At 37.3% G+C, this 21,826-nt stretch overlaps 6 protein-coding genes across 8 annotated transcripts; 2 read left to right on the top strand and 4 right to left on the bottom strand.

The window, feature by feature from the left end:
- The first annotated feature begins 126 nt into the window (after positions 1-126).
- On the top strand, positions 127-1,986 carry LOC18992453 (putative methylesterase 13, chloroplastic). Its single transcript, XM_006415852.1, has 5 exons — positions 127-666; positions 939-1,178; positions 1,270-1,413; positions 1,494-1,625; positions 1,699-1,986. Exons 1-5 carry the CDS (start codon positions 127-129, stop codon positions 1,984-1,986), a joined length of 1,344 nt encoding a protein of 447 aa, XP_006415915.1.
- Positions 1,987-2,585: 599 nt separating this feature from the next.
- Positions 2,586-5,117, bottom strand: LOC18992452 (signal recognition particle 54 kDa protein 2). The gene is made up of 9 exons (XM_006415851.2): positions 4,974-5,117; positions 4,750-4,849; positions 4,510-4,660; positions 4,267-4,420; positions 4,021-4,172; positions 3,827-3,915; positions 3,649-3,755; positions 2,835-2,898; positions 2,586-2,749 (listed from the first exon to the last, which is right to left on the bottom strand). Exons 1-9 carry the CDS (start codon positions 5,115-5,117, stop codon positions 2,586-2,588), a joined length of 1,125 nt encoding a protein of 374 aa, XP_006415914.2.
- A 1,160-nt stretch (positions 5,118-6,277) lies between these two features.
- LOC18992451 (cytochrome b5) lies at positions 6,278-7,332 on the bottom strand. The gene is made up of 3 exons (XM_006415850.2): positions 7,193-7,332; positions 6,840-6,906; positions 6,278-6,745 (listed from the first exon to the last, which is right to left on the bottom strand). Exons 1-3 carry the CDS (start codon positions 7,277-7,279, stop codon positions 6,492-6,494), a joined length of 408 nt encoding a protein of 135 aa, XP_006415913.1. The 5' UTR covers positions 7,280-7,332; the 3' UTR covers positions 6,278-6,491.
- A 419-nt stretch (positions 7,333-7,751) lies between these two features.
- LOC18992450 lies at positions 7,752-14,138 on the bottom strand. The gene is made up of 15 exons (XM_024151972.1): positions 13,937-14,138; positions 13,411-13,518; positions 13,197-13,328; positions 12,211-12,717; positions 11,947-12,061; positions 11,527-11,838; positions 11,176-11,413; positions 10,549-10,733; positions 9,621-10,459; positions 9,428-9,513; positions 9,117-9,335; positions 8,862-8,990; positions 8,347-8,691; positions 8,059-8,174; positions 7,752-7,967 (listed from the first exon to the last, which is right to left on the bottom strand). Exons 1-15 carry the CDS (start codon positions 14,048-14,050, stop codon positions 7,849-7,851), a joined length of 3,564 nt encoding a protein of 1,187 aa, XP_024007740.1. The 5' UTR covers positions 14,051-14,138; the 3' UTR covers positions 7,752-7,848.
- A 455-nt stretch (positions 14,139-14,593) lies between these two features.
- On the bottom strand, positions 14,594-21,213 carry LOC18992449 (NADPH-dependent oxidoreductase 2-alkenal reductase). Of its 3 annotated transcripts, XM_024152366.1 has the most exons (6): positions 21,189-21,213; positions 16,091-16,317; positions 15,577-15,757; positions 15,263-15,429; positions 15,070-15,152; positions 14,594-14,972 (listed from the first exon to the last, which is right to left on the bottom strand). In XM_024152366.1, the coding sequence occupies exons 1-6, from the start codon at positions 21,211-21,213 to the stop codon at positions 14,594-14,596; spliced, it is 1,062 nt and encodes a 353-aa protein (XP_024008134.1). The 3 variants fall into 3 exon arrangements, with proteins under 3 accessions (XP_024008134.1, XP_006415911.2, XP_024008135.1); XM_006415848.2 differs by lacking the exon at positions 21,189-21,213 and having other exon boundaries at positions 16,091-16,345; XM_024152367.1 differs by lacking the exon at positions 21,189-21,213 and having other exon boundaries at positions 15,070-15,137; positions 16,091-16,336.
- LOC18992448 (transcription factor CAULIFLOWER) lies at positions 17,726-21,227 on the top strand. Its single transcript, XM_006415847.2, has 8 exons — positions 17,726-17,910; positions 19,063-19,141; positions 19,222-19,286; positions 19,380-19,479; positions 19,634-19,675; positions 19,895-19,936; positions 20,578-20,714; positions 21,029-21,227. The coding sequence occupies exons 1-8, from the start codon at positions 17,726-17,728 to the stop codon at positions 21,129-21,131; spliced, it is 753 nt and encodes a 250-aa protein (XP_006415910.1). The 3' UTR covers positions 21,132-21,227.
- The last annotated feature ends 599 nt before the right edge of the window (positions 21,228-21,826 follow it).

Raw genomic sequence — 21,826 nt, 5'->3', positions numbered from 1 at the left:
GGTCTCAACTGTTTCAAATCTCTAACAGAGGCAAGCACGAACATTGTAACACACAACGCATCTATAAACATTCTCTTCTTGTTTTGTGGAGAAACCAACACAGAGCAAAATTAAAAAAAAAAAAAAATGGGGAACTCGTTCACATGCATCTCTCACGAGGAGGAACAACGTCCCAAGAAATCCCCAGGCGGCCGAAGCAAAGGAGGAGGAAGCAACTCCGGGAAATACATGCGTCGCTTATCGCTGATCCCTTCGTTTAGAAAGCGTACGCTACTTCCTTCGCTCTCCTGCTCTGGCTCATCCTCCACTTCGTCTTCCAAGAAAGGCGGGATCAAAGCCAAGAAGAAGATTAGAGAGAGACATCATCAAGACCACCATGGCCATGACAAAGACTCTCACATTATTCAAGAGCAAACACTAGCAGCCACCAATCTCCTCTTCAACCAAACCCCTCGTAACAGCAACTCTGTTGTTCCTCCAAATTTCAGACGATCCACCTCCGTGGTCTATCCCACGACTCAGCCAGCAAGCTCAGGCGGCGGCTCAGGACCTGTTTCAGCCGTTCAGACTCCCAAGAAGTCAACTAGTGCATTTGTAAGAAGCTCTAGCTCTAGGCAAAGGTCTAGTACAGATCCCATGATCAAACCTAACCAACTCGTAGACAAGGCAAGCATTTCACTTGATAGAAACTAAAAGTTGCATTCGTTTGCATTTTACATATTTTAATACGTTATTCGTTTTTTTCTTAGATGAAGCCACAACTTTTAGCATTCTATAAACGAAAACATTAGCTAACTTTGAATAGAAAATTGCACATAGAAACGGAGATTTTTCTTTTTCTTTTTTCTTGAAAATGTAAAACACGAAAGGAAAAATCAATCACAGCTTATATCTATGTTGTGACATTGTGAGGGACAAATGTGTTGTATGTGTAACAGCAGCTGAATAAGACGGAAGGTTCAGAGACGAAGCGGTTCGTGCTGGTTCATGGTGGAGGATTCGGGGCTTGGTGTTGGTACAAAACCATAACTCTTTTGGAGAAACATGGTTTCCAAGTCGATGCCGTTGACTTGACCGGTTCAGGTGTAAGCTCTACTGACACCAACAACATAACCAGCCTCGCTCACTACTCCAAGCCTCTCCTCCACTTCTTCGAATCTCTCAAACCTACAGAGAAGGTTCCCAACTTTGTCTTTGAGCATATTAATGATGGAAAATTATTACAACAGTTAGATCATATGTTTAAAGAGCATAATTAAAATTATACAGGTGATTTTGGTGGGTCATGATTTTGGAGGTGCTTGTGTGTCTTATGCCATGGAAATGTTTCCTACTAAGATCTCCAAAGCCGTCTTTATCTCTGCTGCTATGTTGGCTAATGGTCAAAGCACTCTTGATCTCTTTAATCAACAGGTACGTTACACTTTGACATTTTTTTATTATCTTCTGCTTATAATCCATTTTCTTAATTGCATTCATTAATTTTTTTTTAGCTGGGGTCAAATGATCTGATGCAACAAGCTCAGATCTTTCTGTACGCCAACGGCAAAAAGAATCCTCCAACCGCCGTTGATTTTGACAGATCTTTGCTTAGAGAATTTCTCTATAATCAGAGCCCTCCAAAGGTAAGCGAACCAATCTCATACCGGTACAATTCGGTTTGATTTAACTGAAACTAATTCGGCATTTTTGGTTTAGGACCTCGCATTGGCATCGGTATCCATGAGACCGATCCCATTCGCACCGGTCGGCGAAAAGCTTCACGTGTCTGAGAAAAACTACGGCTCTATCCGACGGTTCTACATCAAAACCATGGAGGATTACGCCGTACCGGTTCCTCTTCAAGAGGCGATGATCAAATTGAATCCGCCTGAACAAGTTTTCCAGCTTAAAGGATCCGATCACGCACCGTTCTTCTCTCGACCTCAGTCATTGAACCGAATCCTCGTCGAGATATCTCAAATACCATCCAGGAAATCATCGTGATGTCGTCGATTCACAAATGCTATCGGTTATTTATTTATTATACCGGATACAACTAAACTAAACCGGTAATAGGATCTCGTAATTAGTGATTCACTGATTTTGTTTTTTGAGAGTTGGTCCGAGCATGGAGGAGAACAAAACCCAAATTGCGCCCTGTTCTTATTTTTTTAATTATTTCGTCATTAACTCCCATTTAATTTTGATCTTCGTCATTATTTCGTAAATCTATTATCTCTCTGTTATTTTTTCACCGAATTTTGAATGGACTTTATGAATAGTGAGATTATGGGAAAGTGTCGATTCTTGCTTCAACTGCATATTTTAGTACCAAATTAGTGCATGCATTTTGTTGCTGTGTCGACACATATCCGAACTATGTGAATATTGATGTTTGAACTCAGTTTTTTTTTGCCGTTAATCAACTCCGTCAAATTGTTAATGGGTCTAACCCATCTCTCATGCTAAAATCTCCGTCGAAATAGAAACATGATACGACATCATTTGGAATAATTTTGGAAAAAAAATTCTTTTAGCAGAAGCATAAACTTCTCACACACAACTAGCACATATTTTGCAAAAAGCATCTCTACTGGACCACCTCAAACACTCGCACTGTTTATACTAGATTCTTTGCGCATCCCAAACAGCCCACCCCACATTATGTAAGTTGCCATGCATTTCACAACATCTTTTGCATCTACATTGGATCGTGCAGCTATCTCCAACACTTGGACGTTGCTGATTTCGTTTGGTTTATCAAGCTCTACAGTAGAAAACAACAACAAGAGATGAATATGATTCAATGGTCGGTCAATCAGCGATTCATCACCACTTGATAAATGTATTACCTTCCTCCATCATGGACTCCATTATTGTCAGGTACCGCTCGATCACGTTGCGGTTTTGACTTGGCTGGAAAACATACCACAGTTGTTGATCCTAGAAATCACTCAGTATGTTTAACAGATGATGAGAATGATTAGAGATGATTTCGAGATGAGATTTTCGTATAATAAGAGTGATTTAGTTCGGGGAGGAAGAGAAAGTGTCAGCTCAGAGCCGTGAGAGATGTTTATAAAGAGAGAATAATTAGCGTTTCGAACTAAATCTGGAAAGAGTCCAGTTCGGTGCTTTTAATATTGTTACAGCGAACTCGGTAGAGAGACAAGTGTATTAAAGTAGAGAGAGAAAGTAATAAATTTCCGATCCTGGCATAAATGATCTATGAAGAGTATTTATAGCGGGAGTTGGGAGACGTGTTTCCTCCAAATCGAGACGACGTGGCAGCTCCAGCATATCTCGTGAGTACGGCGTCTCGAGCCGCGCATCTGAACCACTCTACGGCGTGTGATGATGGTCCTTCGCCGAGCTACTTGCGTGCTTAGGCTACTGTAGACGAACTGCCCTTACACGTGTGAGGTTCTGCTCGGCTCCGCGCACTATAGATCGGTGTCGTAATGATGACGATTTAGCGGGACTATGCTGACCGGGCTCGTTGACTTTGACTGGGTTTTTATTGACTTAGTCTAAGGATTTTATTGTCCATGGGTCTAACTAATTAGGGATGCTAAGCCCACCTCCAACAATAGCGAATTTGGAAGAAAGGTCCCAGTGTCTACAATTCAACTAAAGAAAAGAGTTACTGAAATATGAAACCACTACCTTTGTCCCCAACCGAAATTCATCCTTATAAAACTCATACATATCTCTCAGGGTATACTTATAGGTTTTATCCACATGTTGATTAGCTGGAGATAACCATGGGTTTTCTGCGCAAATCATGAGTGTCTCTTTACTGAAGCAAATTCACAAGGCTAGGAGAAGAAGGGAATATGCTTACCCAAGAGACACCTGACAAAAGCTTTTGCTTCATATGGTTCAAACTCTCCAGATTCAGCTAATATCAGGGGACACCCTACTGCTGCAACACTTGAAAACATGAAAAAAAAAAAAAAAAAAAAAATGTCAACTGCACGCTGATAAGTGATGAAACGTTTGAATGATAAGAACAAAAAAACACTTGTAAATGCTTACACGGCGAGAGCAGCAACAGACTTTAAGTTTCCCTTAATATTAGTAACAATGACAACTCCTCTATTAGTGAAAATTTTGTTGAATGCGCGAGCTTGATTTAATGCAACTCGACCAATGCTGCCATCAATGACGAGTATGACAAGATTTGGTTTCTGCAACAAAACCAAAGTAAGCATTAATACATGTTAAGCTGGCCATCATCTAGGACAAAAATAAAAAGAGATAAACATGATGAACACATCATACCACTGCTAATGCTAATTTCCTCATCTCTACAAACAGGCTAGACCACTTTTCATGCGGCTCACTGTCACTGGTGTCAACAACTATAAAATCACGCTTCCATCTCACTAACGATGCAATTCCATCTTTGGCAATTTCTGCAGGATCTTCCTTGTGGCTGAAAAGAAACGAAACCAAGTAGGCGAATGTCGGCTGCAAACAAGTTATAATAGAGAAAAATATAATGTGCTCTAATAATTTGTTAACCTTCCGTAGACTGGGACATACTCTCCCGCGGTCTTCTGTAGGCTCTTAAAAGCATCCTCACTGTAGGTTTCAGCACACACCAAATCTGGCTTGTATCCCATCTTCAGGTGGTGACGAGCATATTTGGCACACGTGTCGCTCTTTCCAGAGCCTGCATGCATGCACACGAAATAATTAGTAATACACGTTTTGTTTTATCAATCAATTAAGATTACATAACAATTACACTGACTCACTGACCTCTTAACCCTACGAACATGACTATGTTTATTTTACGCTTTTCCTCAATGATAGCAGATTTTCTCGGATCAAGATTACGACAGAGCTCATTGAAGAAAGTCTCCAAGCCGTTCAATTGAAAAAATCTAACCCCCGCGCAAAGTTAAAAAATCAGAACCAATATATATATATATATAGATATATATTATTAAAGGATCTACAAAACCTAATCTAATCGGACTCACCTCGTACATTAGCCTGCCCTTGTCGGAATCATTGGACGCGGACGGGATAGTCTCTTGGATTTTCCCCTTTATATTATCCACGACCATTTCAGCAAAATCAGCGTCAATCAGAGCCCCTGTAATCTCGTCCATGCAATCCTTCATATTTTTCTCACTTTTCAAAAGACCGGGCTAGACGATCTTTGAGCTCCTTCAGGGCCATTGTCGGAGGAAAAAATACGACATACAGTTTTATCTCTCGAGTCCCGAGGAAATCAATTCGGTCGTGATTAGGAAATGTTTTCGTTTTTTTGTCGAGTCCTGTTAGTCTTTCTTATACATGCAATGCAGGTATTTGAATACTTTATTTTAAGTAAAGGTGATTTTTTTATTTTTTATTTTTTTGGTAGTTTTTACTATTTTTCTAGTTCAATTTTTAATTAAATCAAATATAAATTGTGTAATATCCTGATTTTCGGTCACCAAAAATCAGTTTATTTTTAATTTGGGTTCTCTCCAAATTGTGGGTATGTTTGTTGTTTCATTCAAATTACAAAAAGCAGAACCTTCTCACACACAAGTACGTAGCTCATATTTTGCAAGAAACATCTCTGAAGTTTGCTACTATGGCTTTACATTTGAAATAGGAAAATTGGCTTAGTATATCGGTACATAATTGTAATTATGATATGAAACACCAACTTCACATAAAGTTTCTGAATGAGCTTTTGATTTACGTTTTGGTGAACTAAGGCAGAGTTTACTAATGCAGTTTTGGTTGAATGCAGGACCGGCCATCGAAGGTTCATGCGGCCCCTGGAGGCGGCTCATCTCTGGACTACCTCTTCAGTGGTGGCGTAAGCAACTAATAACTTCTTCTGAATCCCAACTCTTCGTCTTGTTAACATGTCTCTCACCTTTTTTGTTTTTTACTTTGTTAAAGATAAAAGCTGGAAACTTGTCGCCTCCTAAATATATACATGTGCTTAGCCGCTTACTACGTTAGATGGTCTTGACTTGTTTCAAAAGACACCAAAACCAAAACTATCCTGTTAGCGCATTAACCAAAGTGTCTGTGTCTTCTTATAATTTGCTCTATCATAAATCCAACAGTGTCTCATATTCAGATATTCTTACAAGGAAGATGTTTCAGAAGATACTTGTGGTCTCCCCGATACGAATTGACAGAGATCCTACACATATTTAGAGGTAGAGATAATGTTGTAGACTTGGCGAGGCTAGTTTAGTTAATTGCTGAGTAAGAGTAAAGCTAAATAGAGACTTTAGATAAGATAGTTGATACCAGCAAAGTGAGCAAACCAAAGCATCCAGTAATCATATCATTAATTTGTGCATTGAAACATATCCCAACTCAAAATCTGAATCCCTCGGGATGAAAAGGTGAAAAACAATATTGATCTATCTTTTCTGTTATTCAAAAAAAAAAAAAAAAATCTATAATGGGGAATTCTCGTGTGGAAAGTTGATTCCCCAACAATTCAATATTTCAGAGCTCTTCTCTCCTGGGAAAAAAGAGACTTAATTCTTGCGAGAGAAGAGGACGCTCACCGCAACAGAGATGGTGATAATGGAAACAGGAACAACCCAATACTGCTTTGTCAAATCGACAAGCTTTTGAACAGAGTCTTTTGGCTGATCAATCTTGTAGATCTTAAGCTCTGGCATTTTCGGTGCAGAAGCTTCGTCTAGCTCGCCAATGAAATACTTCTCCATGAGTTCGATAGCGGTTTTGCTATGCCCTGCGTCTTCGAATTCATCTGTTGCATCTTTGCCTTTTAAGAACATCACATTTACTTGGGTTAGAGAAAAGAGAGATATAAAACCATTAAAGAAAATAGCAAAGACTGAGAAAGAAAAAGAAGCTACCGGTGACAGCAAGAAGCACATCATCTCCCCCAGGGTGCTCATCCATATAAGAGGTTACATCATAGACCTGTAAACGAAAGAGAGCCAAGTTTCAGATAATTTTCTCAAAGAACCCATCACCCAAATTCTTTTCTTGAGGACTATGATTCAAAGTCAACGCATTATCGAAAAGAGAAAGAAACATAAACAGAAACTACATGAGTCTTCTTCATTGAGTTGTATATCAATCGAGAAATAGACATAATTTTTCGAAAGTGGATAATTCACTCAAAGATTGCAAATTTGCAACACATGTACCCTTCAGAAGAGGGATCCAAAAAAAATCCTGAAATTAGAAGAGAGACAGAGCGGACCTTTCCGTCGATGACGACCCAGCAGTCATCTTGCTTGTTGTGAGTTGCGGCTTCTTCCATGGAGTACAGCTTTGTGAGAGTCGGCATTTTTTCTGCTACGAGCTGCGAGCCTTGCAATTTTCTTTTTTTTTGTTTTTCTCCTTTTTTTGGGGTTTTTGGGTAGGTAAGAGAAGAAGAGGAGAAAGATAAGAGCCCTACCAGCGACGACGTCGTTTTTCCAGTTTAATTTTCTTATGAGTTTGTTCTTTATTTTCTTTTTAACGTGAACTGCACTTCACCATTGCCAGGAAATTAATCTTGAGTTATAGATATCGAATTTATCTTATCGGCATTATCAAATGATATGTTTTATACTAACTAGATACTTATGTTACAATTTACAAACCCTAGTATGAACTGCATTTCATAATTTTTTCTAGGTGCTTGATGGAAAATAATCATGGTTAGGATTTATAACTATAAACCCTTAACGGAATGGGTTCTCATGCAGCTTAGATTTTTATACGATCATTTATCAAGAGGTTCGTACTTTCAATAACTTCCAGTAGTTTCTCAAAATTTTAAAATAAATTATCAAAGAACAACGAATATACATAAGATCTACTTTCATTCATCCTCTTACATTTCTACAATTCTTCTTTCCAAGTCAAATTTTATTACCCTTCTTGATTTTGAGTTTCCTTTGCGGGATGGCAATAAACCAAAAGCTGACCATCCTCACTTGCTATACATATATTTCCAGAATCATCTGAACTTATGCACGAAACTCCTTGACCTGAAAAAATCCACGAGGTCACAGTTCATAATAACTTTTGACAACTATCTTCGTTTTTTTCATGAACAGCTATTTTAAAACCAATGTTTACCTTTGAAATCATGGAGAGAGCCGAGTTTGGTGCCGGTCGACAAGTCCCACATGTACACATGTCCATCAAGTGTTCCTGCTACTCCGTGACCAGATACTGTGCCGGCTACATCAGCCCTGTAAACCACAAATCCATAGCCAAGCCAATGGACCATGGATTTCGAAATGTTAAAACATTTATACACCTTTACTTCTCATATAGTCCTCAAAGCAAAACTACTTTTCACGGGACCTAAGAAGCTTAAGAAACAAAATATGCCGGTAAAGAAGGAGATGTCTGATGGTCAACCTCGGGTCCAGTTGACTTCCCAATATGACTTGGTTTCTCACAAGCAGAGCCAGTCTCCAACATCTAGCTGGACTTTCTACACGGTCACATATAGCGTCTGGGTCAGGGTCGGTCGAGACTAAAAGCCAGATGGCAGTGTCTTCGACTTCAGCTGGGACCAATGTTTTGTTGTTGACCCCTTTTGAGAACCACAGTTTTGTTGCAGCTAATATCACGTCAACGTGATCCTCGATGGTAGAATGATTATGTACAGTGTGCCACGCAAACAAGCTGGTTGGGATGAACTCAAATATCAAATTGCTGGGAGATACAAATCTTGATACTAGGCTTCGCTTTGAGATATCCCTGAGTCGAAAATAAACAAAGTTAGCAGGCTGCAGCCATGGAGAAAAGAAGAAAAAGGAAATGCAAAGTTGGCTCATCCTCATCATTCCCTAGCAGGAATTAAGTTCTGTAATTTAACAAACAGATGGGTAGAGAAAAAACTTTAGAGACAGAGAGAGGGAGCAGAATACCATATTGTAAATTCTCCAATACCATTATGCCCAATAATGAGATGAGGACATTTTGGGATCTTCTTCAGTTCCACGATGCATGAAGATATGCAAGGATTTGCGAGTATAACGAATTCTTCGGTAGAACCTCTGCAAATTTAGAAGAAGAGAACATTAGAAGAAAGTTGAATGATGATCCAGCCTGCAGCACCACACACAAGAAGGATTTAATAAAAAAAGTTTTAGGAGAAGAGCAATGAACTCTGATGAGAGCACCTCCAATCCGAGTTCATGGCCCAGGCAATAAGGTTTCCACTTTTGACAACAGCAATGAGATAGTTAGGATCGCACACCACCACGCACTGTACACTGTCAACTGCTTGAAGTTTTGTCACAAGAGAAACATAACCCGCTTTCACCTCGACAATTCTCACTGCATTCTCCTCAAAGGAGGCTGATGTACAAGTCAAACACAAGCAATCAATTTCTCTCTGCCTGCGAAAAGGAAAAAAAAAAGTAATCCCTTAGCTCTGATATCTTTATTCTGTATCCATGTACAGCATAAGACAGTAGAGAGACGTCTGAACCTGCAATAAGGTGTTTTGATATTGCCAGTAAAAATAAGATGCTGCCCGTCCGGAGTGAAGTGCAAATAAGATCTCTCGAGTGTTCTCTGAGGAAATATAACACAATTATCAGATAACTAGAGAATAAAAAACAAGACTTGGCAGTAATCATGCAGTTTAGTAAAAGAAACTAGGAAAAACGTTATGAACTTACATTTCTACCAGATTTATCATCCACGATGGGGAGTATGGCAGGTGTGTGACCAACGACAGAGGGGAATCCTCTGGTTGGTGATTTAGCTGATATCTTGTACATAAACAGGGTGCTAACTCTATCCTCTGTAGCAAAGCTCAATACACAAATATAGATTTCATTACCAACATACTGAAGTGATACTGTTGAAACAGGCATGGGATGAAAGTAGTAGCCAAGCAGCTCAACAGTTTTTTCCATCTCATTGTTGATCTTTACATCTCTGTTGAGCTTTAAATTCGAATTAACTGGAAATTCCGGCACATTAGAGATGCTATTCTCGCTGGTATTTTCCTTATTCGGAGACTTTGTAGAAGAAGGTTCAGAGACTTGGATGCCCAACGCCTCACCAATATGGGCTTGAACATTCTCAACTTTTGACGCTGGAAGTGAGGATGATGATATAGTCGCATTTCCAAAACCATGAGTTGGCCTAAACTCTTGTGGTACCACACACGCTTCATTGCTTAATACATTGGTGAATTGCTTGTTATTCACCTTCATCAACTCATGACCCTGGTATTGTTCTGTCAAATGACCGCTTCCATTTGTTCTATCTGATAATGAGCTGGTAGACAAGGTAGGCAGAGGCTCCAAGATACGTGGGGCTTTAATCGGAGACATTTTGCTTATGGAATCATCATCTCCAGTATTTCTGCAAATGTTTATACTTTCAGAGGATGAGTTTCCGTTTCTTCGCTTTTGATTGGTCGAGACTCTTTTCCTCCTATACACCTTATGTTTTTCTATTCTGATAGAACCAACTTCAGTAGGGGTTGAGCCAGCCATAAAGCCATCACCTGCAGATATCCATGCTTATATTAGACAGTGCACATATATAAAGTAGGGGTGGAGGCAAATAGTGATATTGATAAATTTATCTTACTACCTTCAGTAGAACAGGATATACTCTTTGGTTCCTTGTTTTCGAAGTGGTGTTCTGTTTGCATTAAGTTTCCTTTTGCTGCACAGAGTTCCTCAGATTCTTGGTCTAAAATCCTGCTAGTTGAACTGGTGTAGTGTGGTATTGACATGGACTTCTTCACAGATCCGTCTTGATTATTTTCTTCCAAAATAGTACTAACATCATGTGAAGACGGGTTTATGATCTCAATAGTATCCAAAGCAGGGGCAGATGGATTTGCATTTACTACTGCAACTTGTTCCTTGGCTATGGGCACTAAGGGAAAATCTGCTGGACAGGCTTCCTTGTAAGAGATGCTATGACCATTCCCAGGAACATCCAAGTGAGACTCATCAAAACTGTCCGGAGCAATGGACACATAACTTGAAAAGTCCTGAACAGAATCTATAGCAACGTGTTGCATGTTATCGCCATCTCCACTGCATGTTCTCGTCATCTCCACTGCAGCTTCAATTAAAAGCCTGTCAGTTAAACTGATGCAGTGTGGTATTGACATGGACTTCTTCACAGATCCGTCTTGATTATTTTCTTCCAAAATAGTACTAACATCATGTGAAGACGGATTTGTGATCTCAATAGTATCCAAGGCAGGAGCTGATAGATTTGCATTTTACTATTGCAACATGTTCCTTGGCTATGGGCATTATGGGAAGATCTGCTGGATCGACTTCCTTGTAAGAAATGGTATGACCATTCCCAGGAACATCCAAGTGAGACTCATCAAAACTGTCCGGAGCAATGGACACATTACTTGTAAAATCCTGATCCATAGCAACGTGTTGCATGTTATCATCATCCCCACTGCATGTTCTTGTCGACAGTGACACAGCTGCAAATTTTGAAGAAGAATTATGGACTACGGGATAAGGCCATAAGGGAATATTTTAGGACTGCAAAAATATTGCAAAAATCATTCATGTATTTTGTAGGGGTTAAGTATACCAGCTCCTGATGCGTCCTCAAGTTGGCTCGTTTTGCAGTTGTCAGAAAGATTTAATCTGGAAGACAGTGTTCCTGAAATATCATTTTGTTGGGGCTTCTTGCCTGAGGCCTTCTTTAACAGTGGAATTGCTCGAGGAAGTAAAATTGAGATCATTGATTTGGCAGTTTCCTGGTCAGCTGAATCAGCTAAATCTTCTGCATTTGGTTCAGCTGAATGCTCTTCATTGACTACCATGTCAGCAAGGGTCAATTCTCTTTTTTGCTCGCAACTTGTATTATCATCCATTACTGTAGTAGAACTTATGTTGTTATCTGCAAGAATTGGACAAAAAGGAATCCAAGAAAAGATGCAGTCATAATGATTAGAATCTTGACATCTTGGCATTAAACAAGTTCGCAAGAAGGATGAAAAGCTAATACCTTGCACGAACTCCAAGGTATCGGGTGCACAAAGATTGGAACCAGTCATATCTTGACTCTCATGCAGAAAAATATCTGCGTTGGGTTTGTATTCCTTTTCTTCCAACCCATGAAGCTACAAAAATTTAAGATTCCTATTGTTCAAAACCACTATCCTCGAGAAAAAATTTCACCAGTCTACTATGCCAAAAATAACAAAAGAGGGAGCTTTCGAGAAAAGTACATTAGAAGTTCTTTATGGACAGAAGATAACGAGTGGACTACCTCTTCAGTAATGTTGGATAATGGCTTTGATTTACAACTGTCAGTAATCTGGCCTGTTTCTTGGATAGGTACGACTACTTTTACTTCTGGAGAATTTTCCGATGGTAGATATGAATTCTCGATAGTAGCTTGACTAGAATGAAACTGCCTTGGTGGTGCTGCTTCAAGGCCAACTATCTCCAGTTCTCCTTTTGCTAAGCAGATTGACACAGGTGCTGAATTTAGAATGTCGGCACCATAAGATGACTCTTGGAATCTTGGCTTTTTCTGGCCATCTTTAACAACTGAATTCTGGTATACTATTTCTGATTTTCTACTTCGTTTCTTTCTAGCCACTGGCATATCCAGATAGCATAATAAGTTTGGATTTTCACACATTACTGGTCGTTCATCGTCGACCCGGATTTTAGAGGCCCTACTTCTGGAGCTAGATTCTACCATTCCGTGGGAATCTGTCACAAGTTCCCGGAGCAATCTCTGAACCAATGGGTTTTTGAAGCCAAAAAACTGTAGCAAAAAAAAAATCAGTCATCGTAAACAGCAAGTAATAAATTTTCTCAATCACAGTGGTAGGATCAGAATAACTACAAGCCAGGTGATAGTACTAGTGACCAACACCCAAGGAAGGCCTGGAAAGCAAAACTTTCAATGAAGTCTTAGCTAAAGTAGTATGCTCAACTTATCTGGCAAGTATATCCCAAGTATTATGGCTTTTCCTATGTATCAACTCATAATTGAGAAGTCAGAAATGCAAAGATAATAAAGAAAGCCTGTAAAGCTCATAAGCATACAAATAATAGTAATCATGTGGCGAGGAAGTGTTCTTTAAAAAGCTTTGCCGAATCATCCGAACAATATGCAGGAATTTTTGGAAAGGCAATGAAGCATGTTTGATTTGAAACTTTATTCAATTGTAGAATAGAACTGGTTATAAAAGTAATATGCATGATGGTCTAAAGAAGTATCATAAAGAAACAAAGATGTACCTCCATTCCGTCCATCTTACATGTAAATCGTTTTCCATGCCATACTTTTAAGTGGGAGAAGCCTGTCTTCTGGAACTTTCCCCATGCAATATCTGGGGTCTGACCCGTCCATGATTCAGCCAAATATCTAATCTGCATTATTAAAGTAAGCCTTTGCTGCATTCTAAACATATATACAGAACCTTGTAAAAAAATTATGGAATCAGCAGCACACCAGAAATAAAGGTCCTTTGGCACCTTCTTCAATTTCCATATAATATGTGTTCCCATTTTGAGCTCGAACAGCTTTGTAGCCTACAGGATAAGGGAAACGATCTTTTCCCTGATGAAAAAAAGAAGGTATTTAAACAGAAATTCTACATAAAAACCAATATGCATAAGTTGTATCTACATGCGTTGTTCAGGAACACTCAAAATTACAAATTTGCTTCTCTTTTTCTATCCCAAGCCTCTATCCGATCACTATCACTGGACATAGATTTCAATCAAAATTGTTCAAAATCAAAGACCATAGTTCAATCTACTGTTCATCAATCTTAAGAGTGAAAAATGTACTGTCAGTATTTATCGCGATTAATTGCATCCCAGACAAATCATCACTATCGAAAACTCTTAAAATGGATTAAATCTCAGGAATCGACAGGTCACCTATTTTCGTCTCATCATTTTCTAATGAATTAGAGACGTAGCACATCAATTGAGAGAAAACAAGAGATATACAGATAAGTAGAAAAGCCAACCCTAGATGAACTCCAGTACTTCTTGTCCCAGGAGCCGCTATAGAGAGCTCCGACTGAGACGATTTCGAGGTCATCGGACTTTCTATCTTCAGGGACGGCACTTGGACTCGCCATTTAAAGTCTGAAACACACCGAAGAATTGCGAGGGAGAAGAAATCGCTACGCCGGAGATCGGAGATACACCGAAGAATTGCGAGGGATAGTGAGAGAGAGAGAGAAAGAGATAGAGAGAGAGAGGGATTATGATTTTATTGAGTCGCGGGAAATACATTAATTGATTCCCTCCATAACTATCAAACTTTAAGGTCGAAGCTGAAACATCTGTAATACTGTAATTATTAAACTCACTTTAATGGGCTTTTAGCGGCCCATTAAGGTCCTTACATGCTCTTCCACATCTTCATCTTGTGTCAATGTTCTTGTAGCAAAAAAAAAAATAAGTTTGTGTCAATGTTCTTGTAGCAAAAAAAATAAACGTATCAATTTGTGCATCACCTCTAAGACAGTTAATTATTGTTCCTTGTGTCGAGGAAATTACTTGTCCCTAAAAAACTTTAAAAAACAAAGCATTATAACCATTTCTAAAAGATATTAAAATGTTCAAAAAAAAAGAAGAAGATAAAACACCAGAATATTAAACTTTCAACGACGTCTGTCTCACTCACGAGCGACCACAAAGAGTTGTTTCCCAAAGTTCTTGCCGTGGAAAAGCCCTAATAGAGCAGCAGGTCCGCTCTCGAGTCCTTCGGCTATGTCTTCAATGTATGTTATCTTTCCTTCTCGTATGTAAGGAAGCACAAAATCCAAGAAGTTATAATATTTGTCATAGAAATCAAAGACTCCAAACCCTTGAAGTTTTATCCTCTTGTAAAGAATGGTGGCTAGGTTGTGTACGCCTTCCGGATCCTCTAAGTTATACTGCGAGATCATTCCACATACTGCGATACGACCATGCAACTTCATGTTTATGAGCACTGCATCCAACATTTTGCCTCCCACGTTCTCAAAATATATGTCAATTCCTTCCGGGAAACACCTAGTAAAAGTAGTAAGTAATTAAGTGTTTCTTTTAGATTGAGCCAAATATTCTATGATTTTCTTATCTATAAACTAAATATATGTATTTGCTTTACCTCTTTAGGGCAGCATTAAGGTCCTGCTCTTCCTTGTAATTGAAAGCATCATCAAAACCAAACTTTGTCTTGAGAAGATCAACCTTAGATATAAGGTTATATAAAGAAGGATATAATGAGCAAATCAGTTTCTTGATATGCATTATAGTTATTGTTTGATAGGTAATCATATAACGTAGAGTTTAAAGTATACCTTTTCTTTACTGCCGACGCTTCCAACGACATAACAGCCCATTAACTTTGCAAATTGTCCCACTAGCTGACCAACTGCGCCGGATGCAGCTGACACGAAGACAGTCTCTCCTTTTTTAGGAGAACAAATTTCGTAAAATCCAGCATAAGCAGTCATACCAGGCATACCTGTTAAGATGATCAAGAAACTTAAAAAAAAAAAAAAAAAAAAAAGATCTATGTTTCCATGCCCAACACTCGTGAATTTTTTTATTTAAATAAGCATATCACATAGCCATGCTTTTTCAAAATGAAATCAAGAGTGAGATAAGAGACCAAGAAGTCCAGTGTAGTAAGATAATGGAACATCGGTGTGGTGGATCTTGAAGTGTGAGTAAGGAGTTAGAGTAATAACAGTATACTCCTCCCATCCAACTAGTCCCCAGAGTAAGTCTCCCTTTTTGTAATCTGGATGCCCTGAATCTATCACTTTAGACACTCCAAGCCCAACAATTGGCTGCACACATGCAACACATTGAAAATAATCTTTAACAATTAACACCATGGAGATCAGAAAAAATATATATATATATATAAAAAAAACTCCCCAAGTAAGAGATTTTCTTGGGGGGCACCATATTAATCAGAATTAATGGACACAATAAGATCGTAGCAACACTGTTAGAGGAAAAAAAAATCATGAGAGTACAATGCATGTCACGAATATAATTAAGTACTAAACAACAACAATAACATTACTGAAATTAAATACAAAATTTTAAAATTGATCATTAGTTACAAAACACAAACAATGTGGACCATATATGTGGTAAAATGTCCTAGTTCGTACCTCGCCGGTGTTGTAGGGTGGAACGAGGGAAGAAGTCAAGGGATCGGGCTTTCCCATGCAAATGCGCATGTAAGGATCGCAAGACAAGTACAGATTCTTCACCAGAACTGATTTGGATCCCTCCGGTAGCCTTAGATCGACGGTGTTTGTTGTGATTTTCAGATCGGATTCTTTCGGGAATCCACTCACGTAATCTGGGAATATGATTTGCTTGTTCGTCACCGTTGCTGCCTCTGTGTTGCCCATTTCTCCCATTTTACGTACCTTTTAATCACTAAGATGGTTTTCTTTTTCTTTTTCTTACGTAGCTCGACGATGTGTCTGATTTAGGTAGGATTCTTAATTAATGCTAGCTGGTTTGTGTTCATAATTTTGCGCGTATACCAATTTGATTTCTCTGCCTCTTTGTTTGATCCAATTTCTTCGGAAGATCATAAGGTAATTAAATACTGCTGATTGCTATTTCTTGGAAAATATTGTATATACAAAGAAAAATAAAAATAAAAAGATCGTTTGCACTAGATAGCAATTTTTTTTAAATTGTAAATGAAAATTGATCATCGTGAGATTGCATCACATTGATTTATGACAAATAGATGCATGCACTACTGTTATTTTAGTGTGATATATACCATGAACTCAAAAGTATGAAGAAAAATTATGAACTAAGAAAAATGATCCAAGTTATATAGTAGTTGCAAATTTTCAAACATATATAAGATATATTTTAATGGACAAAGAAGGTACTGCATATGTAAGAAAGATGTCTATGTAAGAAAGATGTCGATAGTGGAGTTCATCGGATGCTGTCGCCAAGAGCACGAGCTTTAGATTCTTTTACTTTTGCTCTAAATGTTCTCTTTGGTACTTTTAACTGCTTTTGTTGCTTGTTTCTTATCTCCATATATATAAGTATTGTTATAAATAACTGAAATCTCTATACTGTTTATTTCTGACCCGTCATTCTTTGGGTCTACGTACTATATGCATAAATTGTGAATAACTTAGCATTTTGTTCTGCTCAATTTGTTTTTCGCCTATAATTTTTAAAAAATTTATAACTACTTAATTATACTAAGATCCCACTTTTTATTTAATTAATAAAATGTTTCAAAATTTCAGAAATCCACGAAGAATCTCCGCCGTCAATGCAAAGTGAAGGCGACACTTGGGAAAGTTCCGTGGTCCGTGCATATTTCACTTCTCTAGCTAACCCATTTTTCACGTCACGAGACGTCGATATAGCGAAGCCAATTACTGTTATTTTATTTCTGGTCACTTGTAGAAACGATAATTATAATATACGAGAAAACACAGACTCGACATTAGGCAATGGAAGTCCATTCATACCAATGAGAAGTCGACAGCACATCTTACAAAACTACTCTGGTATTTTTATTCCTTGCCAAAACCAGCTTTTAAGCTTTCCTTAAAACCGCTCTTTCCAAAATATCTCTTCTTTAAATAAAGATAGACTCTTTCACATTGTTATTATCACTAGAAAGGAAAGAAGAAAAACTTTCTTAATTAGATCAAGCTCGTCGTTTTCTCTCTATCCTAGTTTCTATTTCTTCTCTTCTTGGGACTTGTTTGTTTGCTTTTTTATATATAAAAAAATTATTAATTTTGAGAGAAATGGGAAGGGGTAGGGTTGAGATGAGGAAGATAGAGAACAAGATCAATAGACAGGTGACATTCTCGAAAAGAAGAGCTGGTCTTCTGAAGAAAGCCCATGAGATCTCTGTTCTTTGTGATGCCGAGGTTTCCCTTATTGTCTTCTCCCATAAGGGGAAATTGTTCGAGTACTCCTCTGAACCTTGGTAATTATTTAATTCTTTCTATTTTTGTCTTTGTTTATTTCTTTCCAATGTTCCTTTGTTTGCCCTAATTAGTAGTTTCTTGCTCTACTCATCTGCCTTATATTTTGTTGTCACAGCTATATTTTGCAATTGATTACTTGGATCTACGAACTGGTTGTGTTGATTAATGTCAAACCATTAGCATATTTTATCTTTATCAAAAGAAAGTGCAAATCTTTATCAAGATAAATTAAAATGCAAATTTTAGGGCTTAATAAGGTGCAGAGACATGGATTTATAAGAAATCGTCAGTATCCTCTTGAATCAGGATATGTAGATCTGGATTCGAGCTGAGATTTTAGTAGTCTGATTACAGAAATTAATGACCATTGTTTAATGTTTATGTTCTTGACTAGGTTTCTTTGCCCTAATTTTTAGGAAAGCTCCTTCTGCTGAAAACATCTTTGCAGTCAGTTTTATACAAATAAATTACAAACTATATAAACAACAATATTAAGTTTTAAAAGGAATTTTTTTTTTTCAAATGGTTTATAGGTATAGAGAAACTAGAACTAAGGATGTGACATATTGTATAGGGAGTCTTTGACCTCTGGGGAATCAATGTCAAAGAGATCATTCTTTTTCTAACATCTTCTCCGTACCGATGGTCAAACGTAGCTTGATCAACAGACAACAACTGTTCTTCTTTATATTATTAGAAAACAAAAACAAAATCAACAATTTTTTTCTGTTTATTATATTACGTCATTTCGTACATGGCTTCCTGTAAATATCTAATAACAAATTTATCGAAAAAATTGAAACTCAAAACTAGGGCACTTCTTAAATACGCCTTGAGATGTGGGGTTAGGAGTCAACTGTTTTACACCTTTACTATATAAAAAAACTGACTAGTGAATAGTGATCATATCTTTTGCATGATACAGATTGCATAGCCAATTAATTAGGCAACCCTACAAAAATTGGACGCTACCTGTTTTTGATATTTTTGGTGAATTCTTGTGCTAAGTTGAGAAGATCTCTGAGTATTGCGGATATACTAAACTTAATACGGAAACTTTGTGAATATATCTAAAAATTGCGGATACACTAAACTTAATATGGAAACTTTGTGGGTTAATGAATCGAAACTAACCATAAGTTCAATATTAGCATGGAGAAGGTATTAGAACGCTACGAGAGGTACTCTTACGCCGAGCGACAGCTGAAAGCTCCTGACTCCCACGTCAATGTATGTTCAATGATCTCTATCAAACATTTATGTATGTGTTGGATCTTGCATGCATTTTAACTTAATTAATAACATAACAGACGAACTGGTCAATGGAGTATAGCAGGCTAAAAGCTAAGATTGAGCTTTTGGAGAGGAACCAAAGGTATCGGTACATGTATATATATATATATATATATATATATGATATTTAGTTTATTCATTAAACACTAATAACTAACAGACGAAAGTGTATCAGGCGTTATCTGGGAGAAGATTTGGAATCAATGAGCCTCAAGGAGCTCCAGTTTCTGGAGCAGCAGCTTGAAACTTCTCTTAAGCACATTCGCTTTAGAAAAGTATACATATCTCTTCTAATTAGCATATATACACACACGAATGGTTACAAAAACAAAAACTATGCCTAACTATCTTGAGTTATATATACATAGTCAAATATATTGTACAGACATTGTCTCTTATGAGTAAAAGATACTTGGCTTCTTTGTACAGAATCAACTAATGTACGAGTCCCTCAATCACCTCCAAAGAAAGGTATAAGTTATAAACATTTGATCTCTCAAGTCGTGTGTATGTGTGATTTATGTTAGAGTTTAAATCTATCAATAAAGACAATACATATGTTATATAGTTTAGATTAATATTAAAAAGAGGTAATTATAACAAAAAAGATGTTATGAAACAGATGTATATACATATATATTTGGATGTAGAGAGAAGCTAAGAATGGATTCATATTTGTGGAATTGACAGGAGAAGGAGATACAGGAAGAAAACAGCATGCTTGCCAAACAGGTGATCATTGTTTTTAGCCTTTCTTTATTACTGTTTCACAACTATTTTACTATTTACAATTTAACTGTTCTACTCCACTTCCACGTCTACGTTAAGCTACCATCTCTCCACTTTCGGCACCAACTCTTTTTGAAAAAGGAAGAATTAGTAATTTCTTTTGATCTGTATAATCATGAGCCTAGCTGCACGTATAGGTGGGCTTTGTCCGTTTAGTATTAAGGTTGTCTCCCAGATTTTTGTACTTGAACTGTCTTCTCATAAACATAAGTATATACTATATATGTAACATACACAATAGCTAGGAGCTCTATTTCAACTAGGACAAACATCTTCTTTGAGTTTTATTGGAAGAAAGGAAGCACATTATAAAACTATTTAATTAGGAAAAAAATGTTACGTTGGGTTCATATTCAATACATATAACATAAATATTTGTAGTTCGTGTTCGTTTTGAATATATCATATTACAAAAAAAAATAATGTAATAATACACTAAATTGAAAGTCCCTTGAATAGTATAAATATTTGGTGCTACACCTAATACTATATTTGCTTCTCTTAGAATAATACGGTGCGAAAATATTGATGGTGATTTGATACATAATTTAGTTGATAACGTTTTCGGTTTGTGAAATTGTTAGATAAAGGAGAGGGAAAGTATCCTAAAGACACATCAAAACCAACAGGAGCAGCAGAACCGCAGCCACCATATCCCGCCCCAACCGCAATTACATCCTTACATGACCTCTCATCAGACATCTCCTTTCCTAAAAATGGGGTAACGGTAGTATTTCATTTTTGTAATTCAAAAGTTTTGCGGTTTTTTACCAATAATGTTATATTATCATTTATAAATCTAACTCTAAGTGTTGGTAGTTCAAAGTAGCTAGGCGATGATGATGTGGTTTGCATTTCCATATTTAGGGTTTGTGAATGTGGTTTGATAGGTGGATGACTTAATACCCAAAAAAATGAGAAGAGGGTCGATGAGTTTATTATAACTACTAAGCCAAAACTATGCGATATAATGAGATGAAATGGTTTGTATGTTGTCTTATTATTTATTAGTTTGCTATGGGACTGTGATTTCAGTGGTCTGTACCAAGGAGAAGATCCGACGGCGGTGAGGAGGAACAATCTCGATCTAACTCTCGAACCCATTTACAACTGCAACCTTGGCTGCTTCGCCGCATGATTGGAGACTCCATATATCAATCGATATTAAATATTTAATACAAGATCGATCTTTTACATATAATACCAGCAATTTTAGCCATATATAAACACTGGCAAGTCCATTTTACCTTAATTAATATATTTTGGCATTGTAATCCGCGGGGACGGAGGGCGAGAGGGAGAGAAAAAAATAAAATTACTATTGTTTGAACCTTATCTACACTATCTCATCTTTAATTGTAATATGATCTTTTATTTTTGAAGAAAATGTAAACTTTTCTCTATCAAATAAATGTGAAAGAGCAACTAGCCCACAATTTTTTTTACACACTACACAATTAATTAAATCCATAACTAGTTCTATCGTTAGTACCAATGGTTTGGAACTAATATAATTTGGGATCACTTACAAAATTTAGCCTTCGTCAGAGATGAATCTAGAGATAATTAAAGTTAAGTGAAGGCAAAATATATAGTAGCAGCACATTATTTCTTTGTGTAATATATATTTTATATATACATTTAGATGGAGAGAGAGCTATAAGAATAGCTTTATTTTTTGGGGAAATGACAGGAGAAGGAGCTATAGGAAGAAAATAACATGCCAAACAGGTGATCATTGTTTTAAGCTTTTGTTATATACTGTTTTACAACTATTTTACATGTTTACTATCTACAATTTCACTGTTCTACTCCACTTCAACTTCTACCTTG

This window comes from Eutrema salsugineum, unplaced genomic scaffold, assembly GCF_000478725.1.
Source record: "Eutrema salsugineum unplaced genomic scaffold, Eutsalg1_0 scaffold_5, whole genome shotgun sequence".
Lineage (NCBI taxonomy): Eukaryota > Viridiplantae > Streptophyta > Magnoliopsida > Brassicales > Brassicaceae > Eutrema > Eutrema salsugineum.
Note: the sequence above shows the minus strand (reverse complement) of the source record. Positions and strands in the feature narration are given on the sequence as shown.

Coding starts and splice junctions, on each gene's coding strand:
- LOC18992448 (XM_006415847.2), top strand. CDS start 17,726: ATGGGAAGGGGTAGGGTTGAGATGAGGAAGATAGAGAACAAGATCAAT. Junction 17,911..19,062: donor GAGTACTCCTCTGAACCTTG/GTAATTATTTAA, acceptor GTTCAATATTAG/CATGGAGAAGGTATTAGAAC. Junction 19,480..19,633: donor AGCACATTCGCTTTAGAAAA/GTATACATATCT, acceptor TTCTTTGTACAG/AATCAACTAATGTACGAGTC.
- LOC18992451 (XM_006415850.2), bottom strand. CDS start 7,279: ATGCCGACTCTCACAAAGCTGTACTCCATGGAAGAAGCCGCAACTCAC. Junction 6,907..7,192: donor GGGTCGTCATCGACGGAAAG/GTCCGCTCTGTC, acceptor TTTCGTTTACAG/GTCTATGATGTAACCTCTTA. Junction 6,746..6,839: donor TGTGCTTCTTGCTGTCACCG/GTAGCTTCTTTT, acceptor TGTTCTTAAAAG/GCAAAGATGCAACAGATGAA.
- LOC18992449 (XM_006415848.2), bottom strand. CDS start 16,345: ATGGGAGAAATGGGCAACACAGAGGCAGCAACGGTGACGAACAAGCAA. Junction 15,758..16,090: donor CACCCTACAACACCGGCGAG/GTACGAACTAGG, acceptor GCATGTGTGCAG/CCAATTGTTGGGCTTGGAGT. Junction 15,153..15,262: donor GCGTCGGCAGTAAAGAAAAG/GTATACTTTAAA, acceptor CTTATATCTAAG/GTTGATCTTCTCAAGACAAA.
- LOC18992450 (XM_024151972.1), bottom strand. CDS start 14,050: ATGGCGAGTCCAAGTGCCGTCCCTGAAGATAGAAAGTCCGATGACCTC. Junction 12,718..13,196: donor GTAAGATGGACGGAATGGAG/GTACATCTTTGT, acceptor TTTTTGCTACAG/TTTTTTGGCTTCAAAAACCC. Junction 9,514..9,620: donor ATGATAAATCTGGTAGAAAT/GTAAGTTCATAA, acceptor ATATTTCCTCAG/AGAACACTCGAGAGATCTTA.
- LOC18992453 (XM_006415852.1), top strand. CDS start 127: ATGGGGAACTCGTTCACATGCATCTCTCACGAGGAGGAACAACGTCCC. Junction 667..938: donor CTAACCAACTCGTAGACAAG/GCAAGCATTTCA, acceptor TATGTGTAACAG/CAGCTGAATAAGACGGAAGG. Junction 1,414..1,493: donor TTGATCTCTTTAATCAACAG/GTACGTTACACT, acceptor ATTTTTTTTTAG/CTGGGGTCAAATGATCTGAT.
- LOC18992452 (XM_006415851.2), bottom strand. CDS start 5,117: ATGAAGGATTGCATGGACGAGATTACAGGGGCTCTGATTGACGCTGAT. Junction 4,850..4,973: donor AGGGCAGGCTAATGTACGAG/GTGAGTCCGATT, acceptor AACGGCTTGGAG/ACTTTCTTCAATGAGCTCTG. Junction 4,421..4,509: donor TATGTCCCAGTCTACGGAAG/GTTAACAAATTA, acceptor GTTTCTTTTCAG/CCACAAGGAAGATCCTGCAG.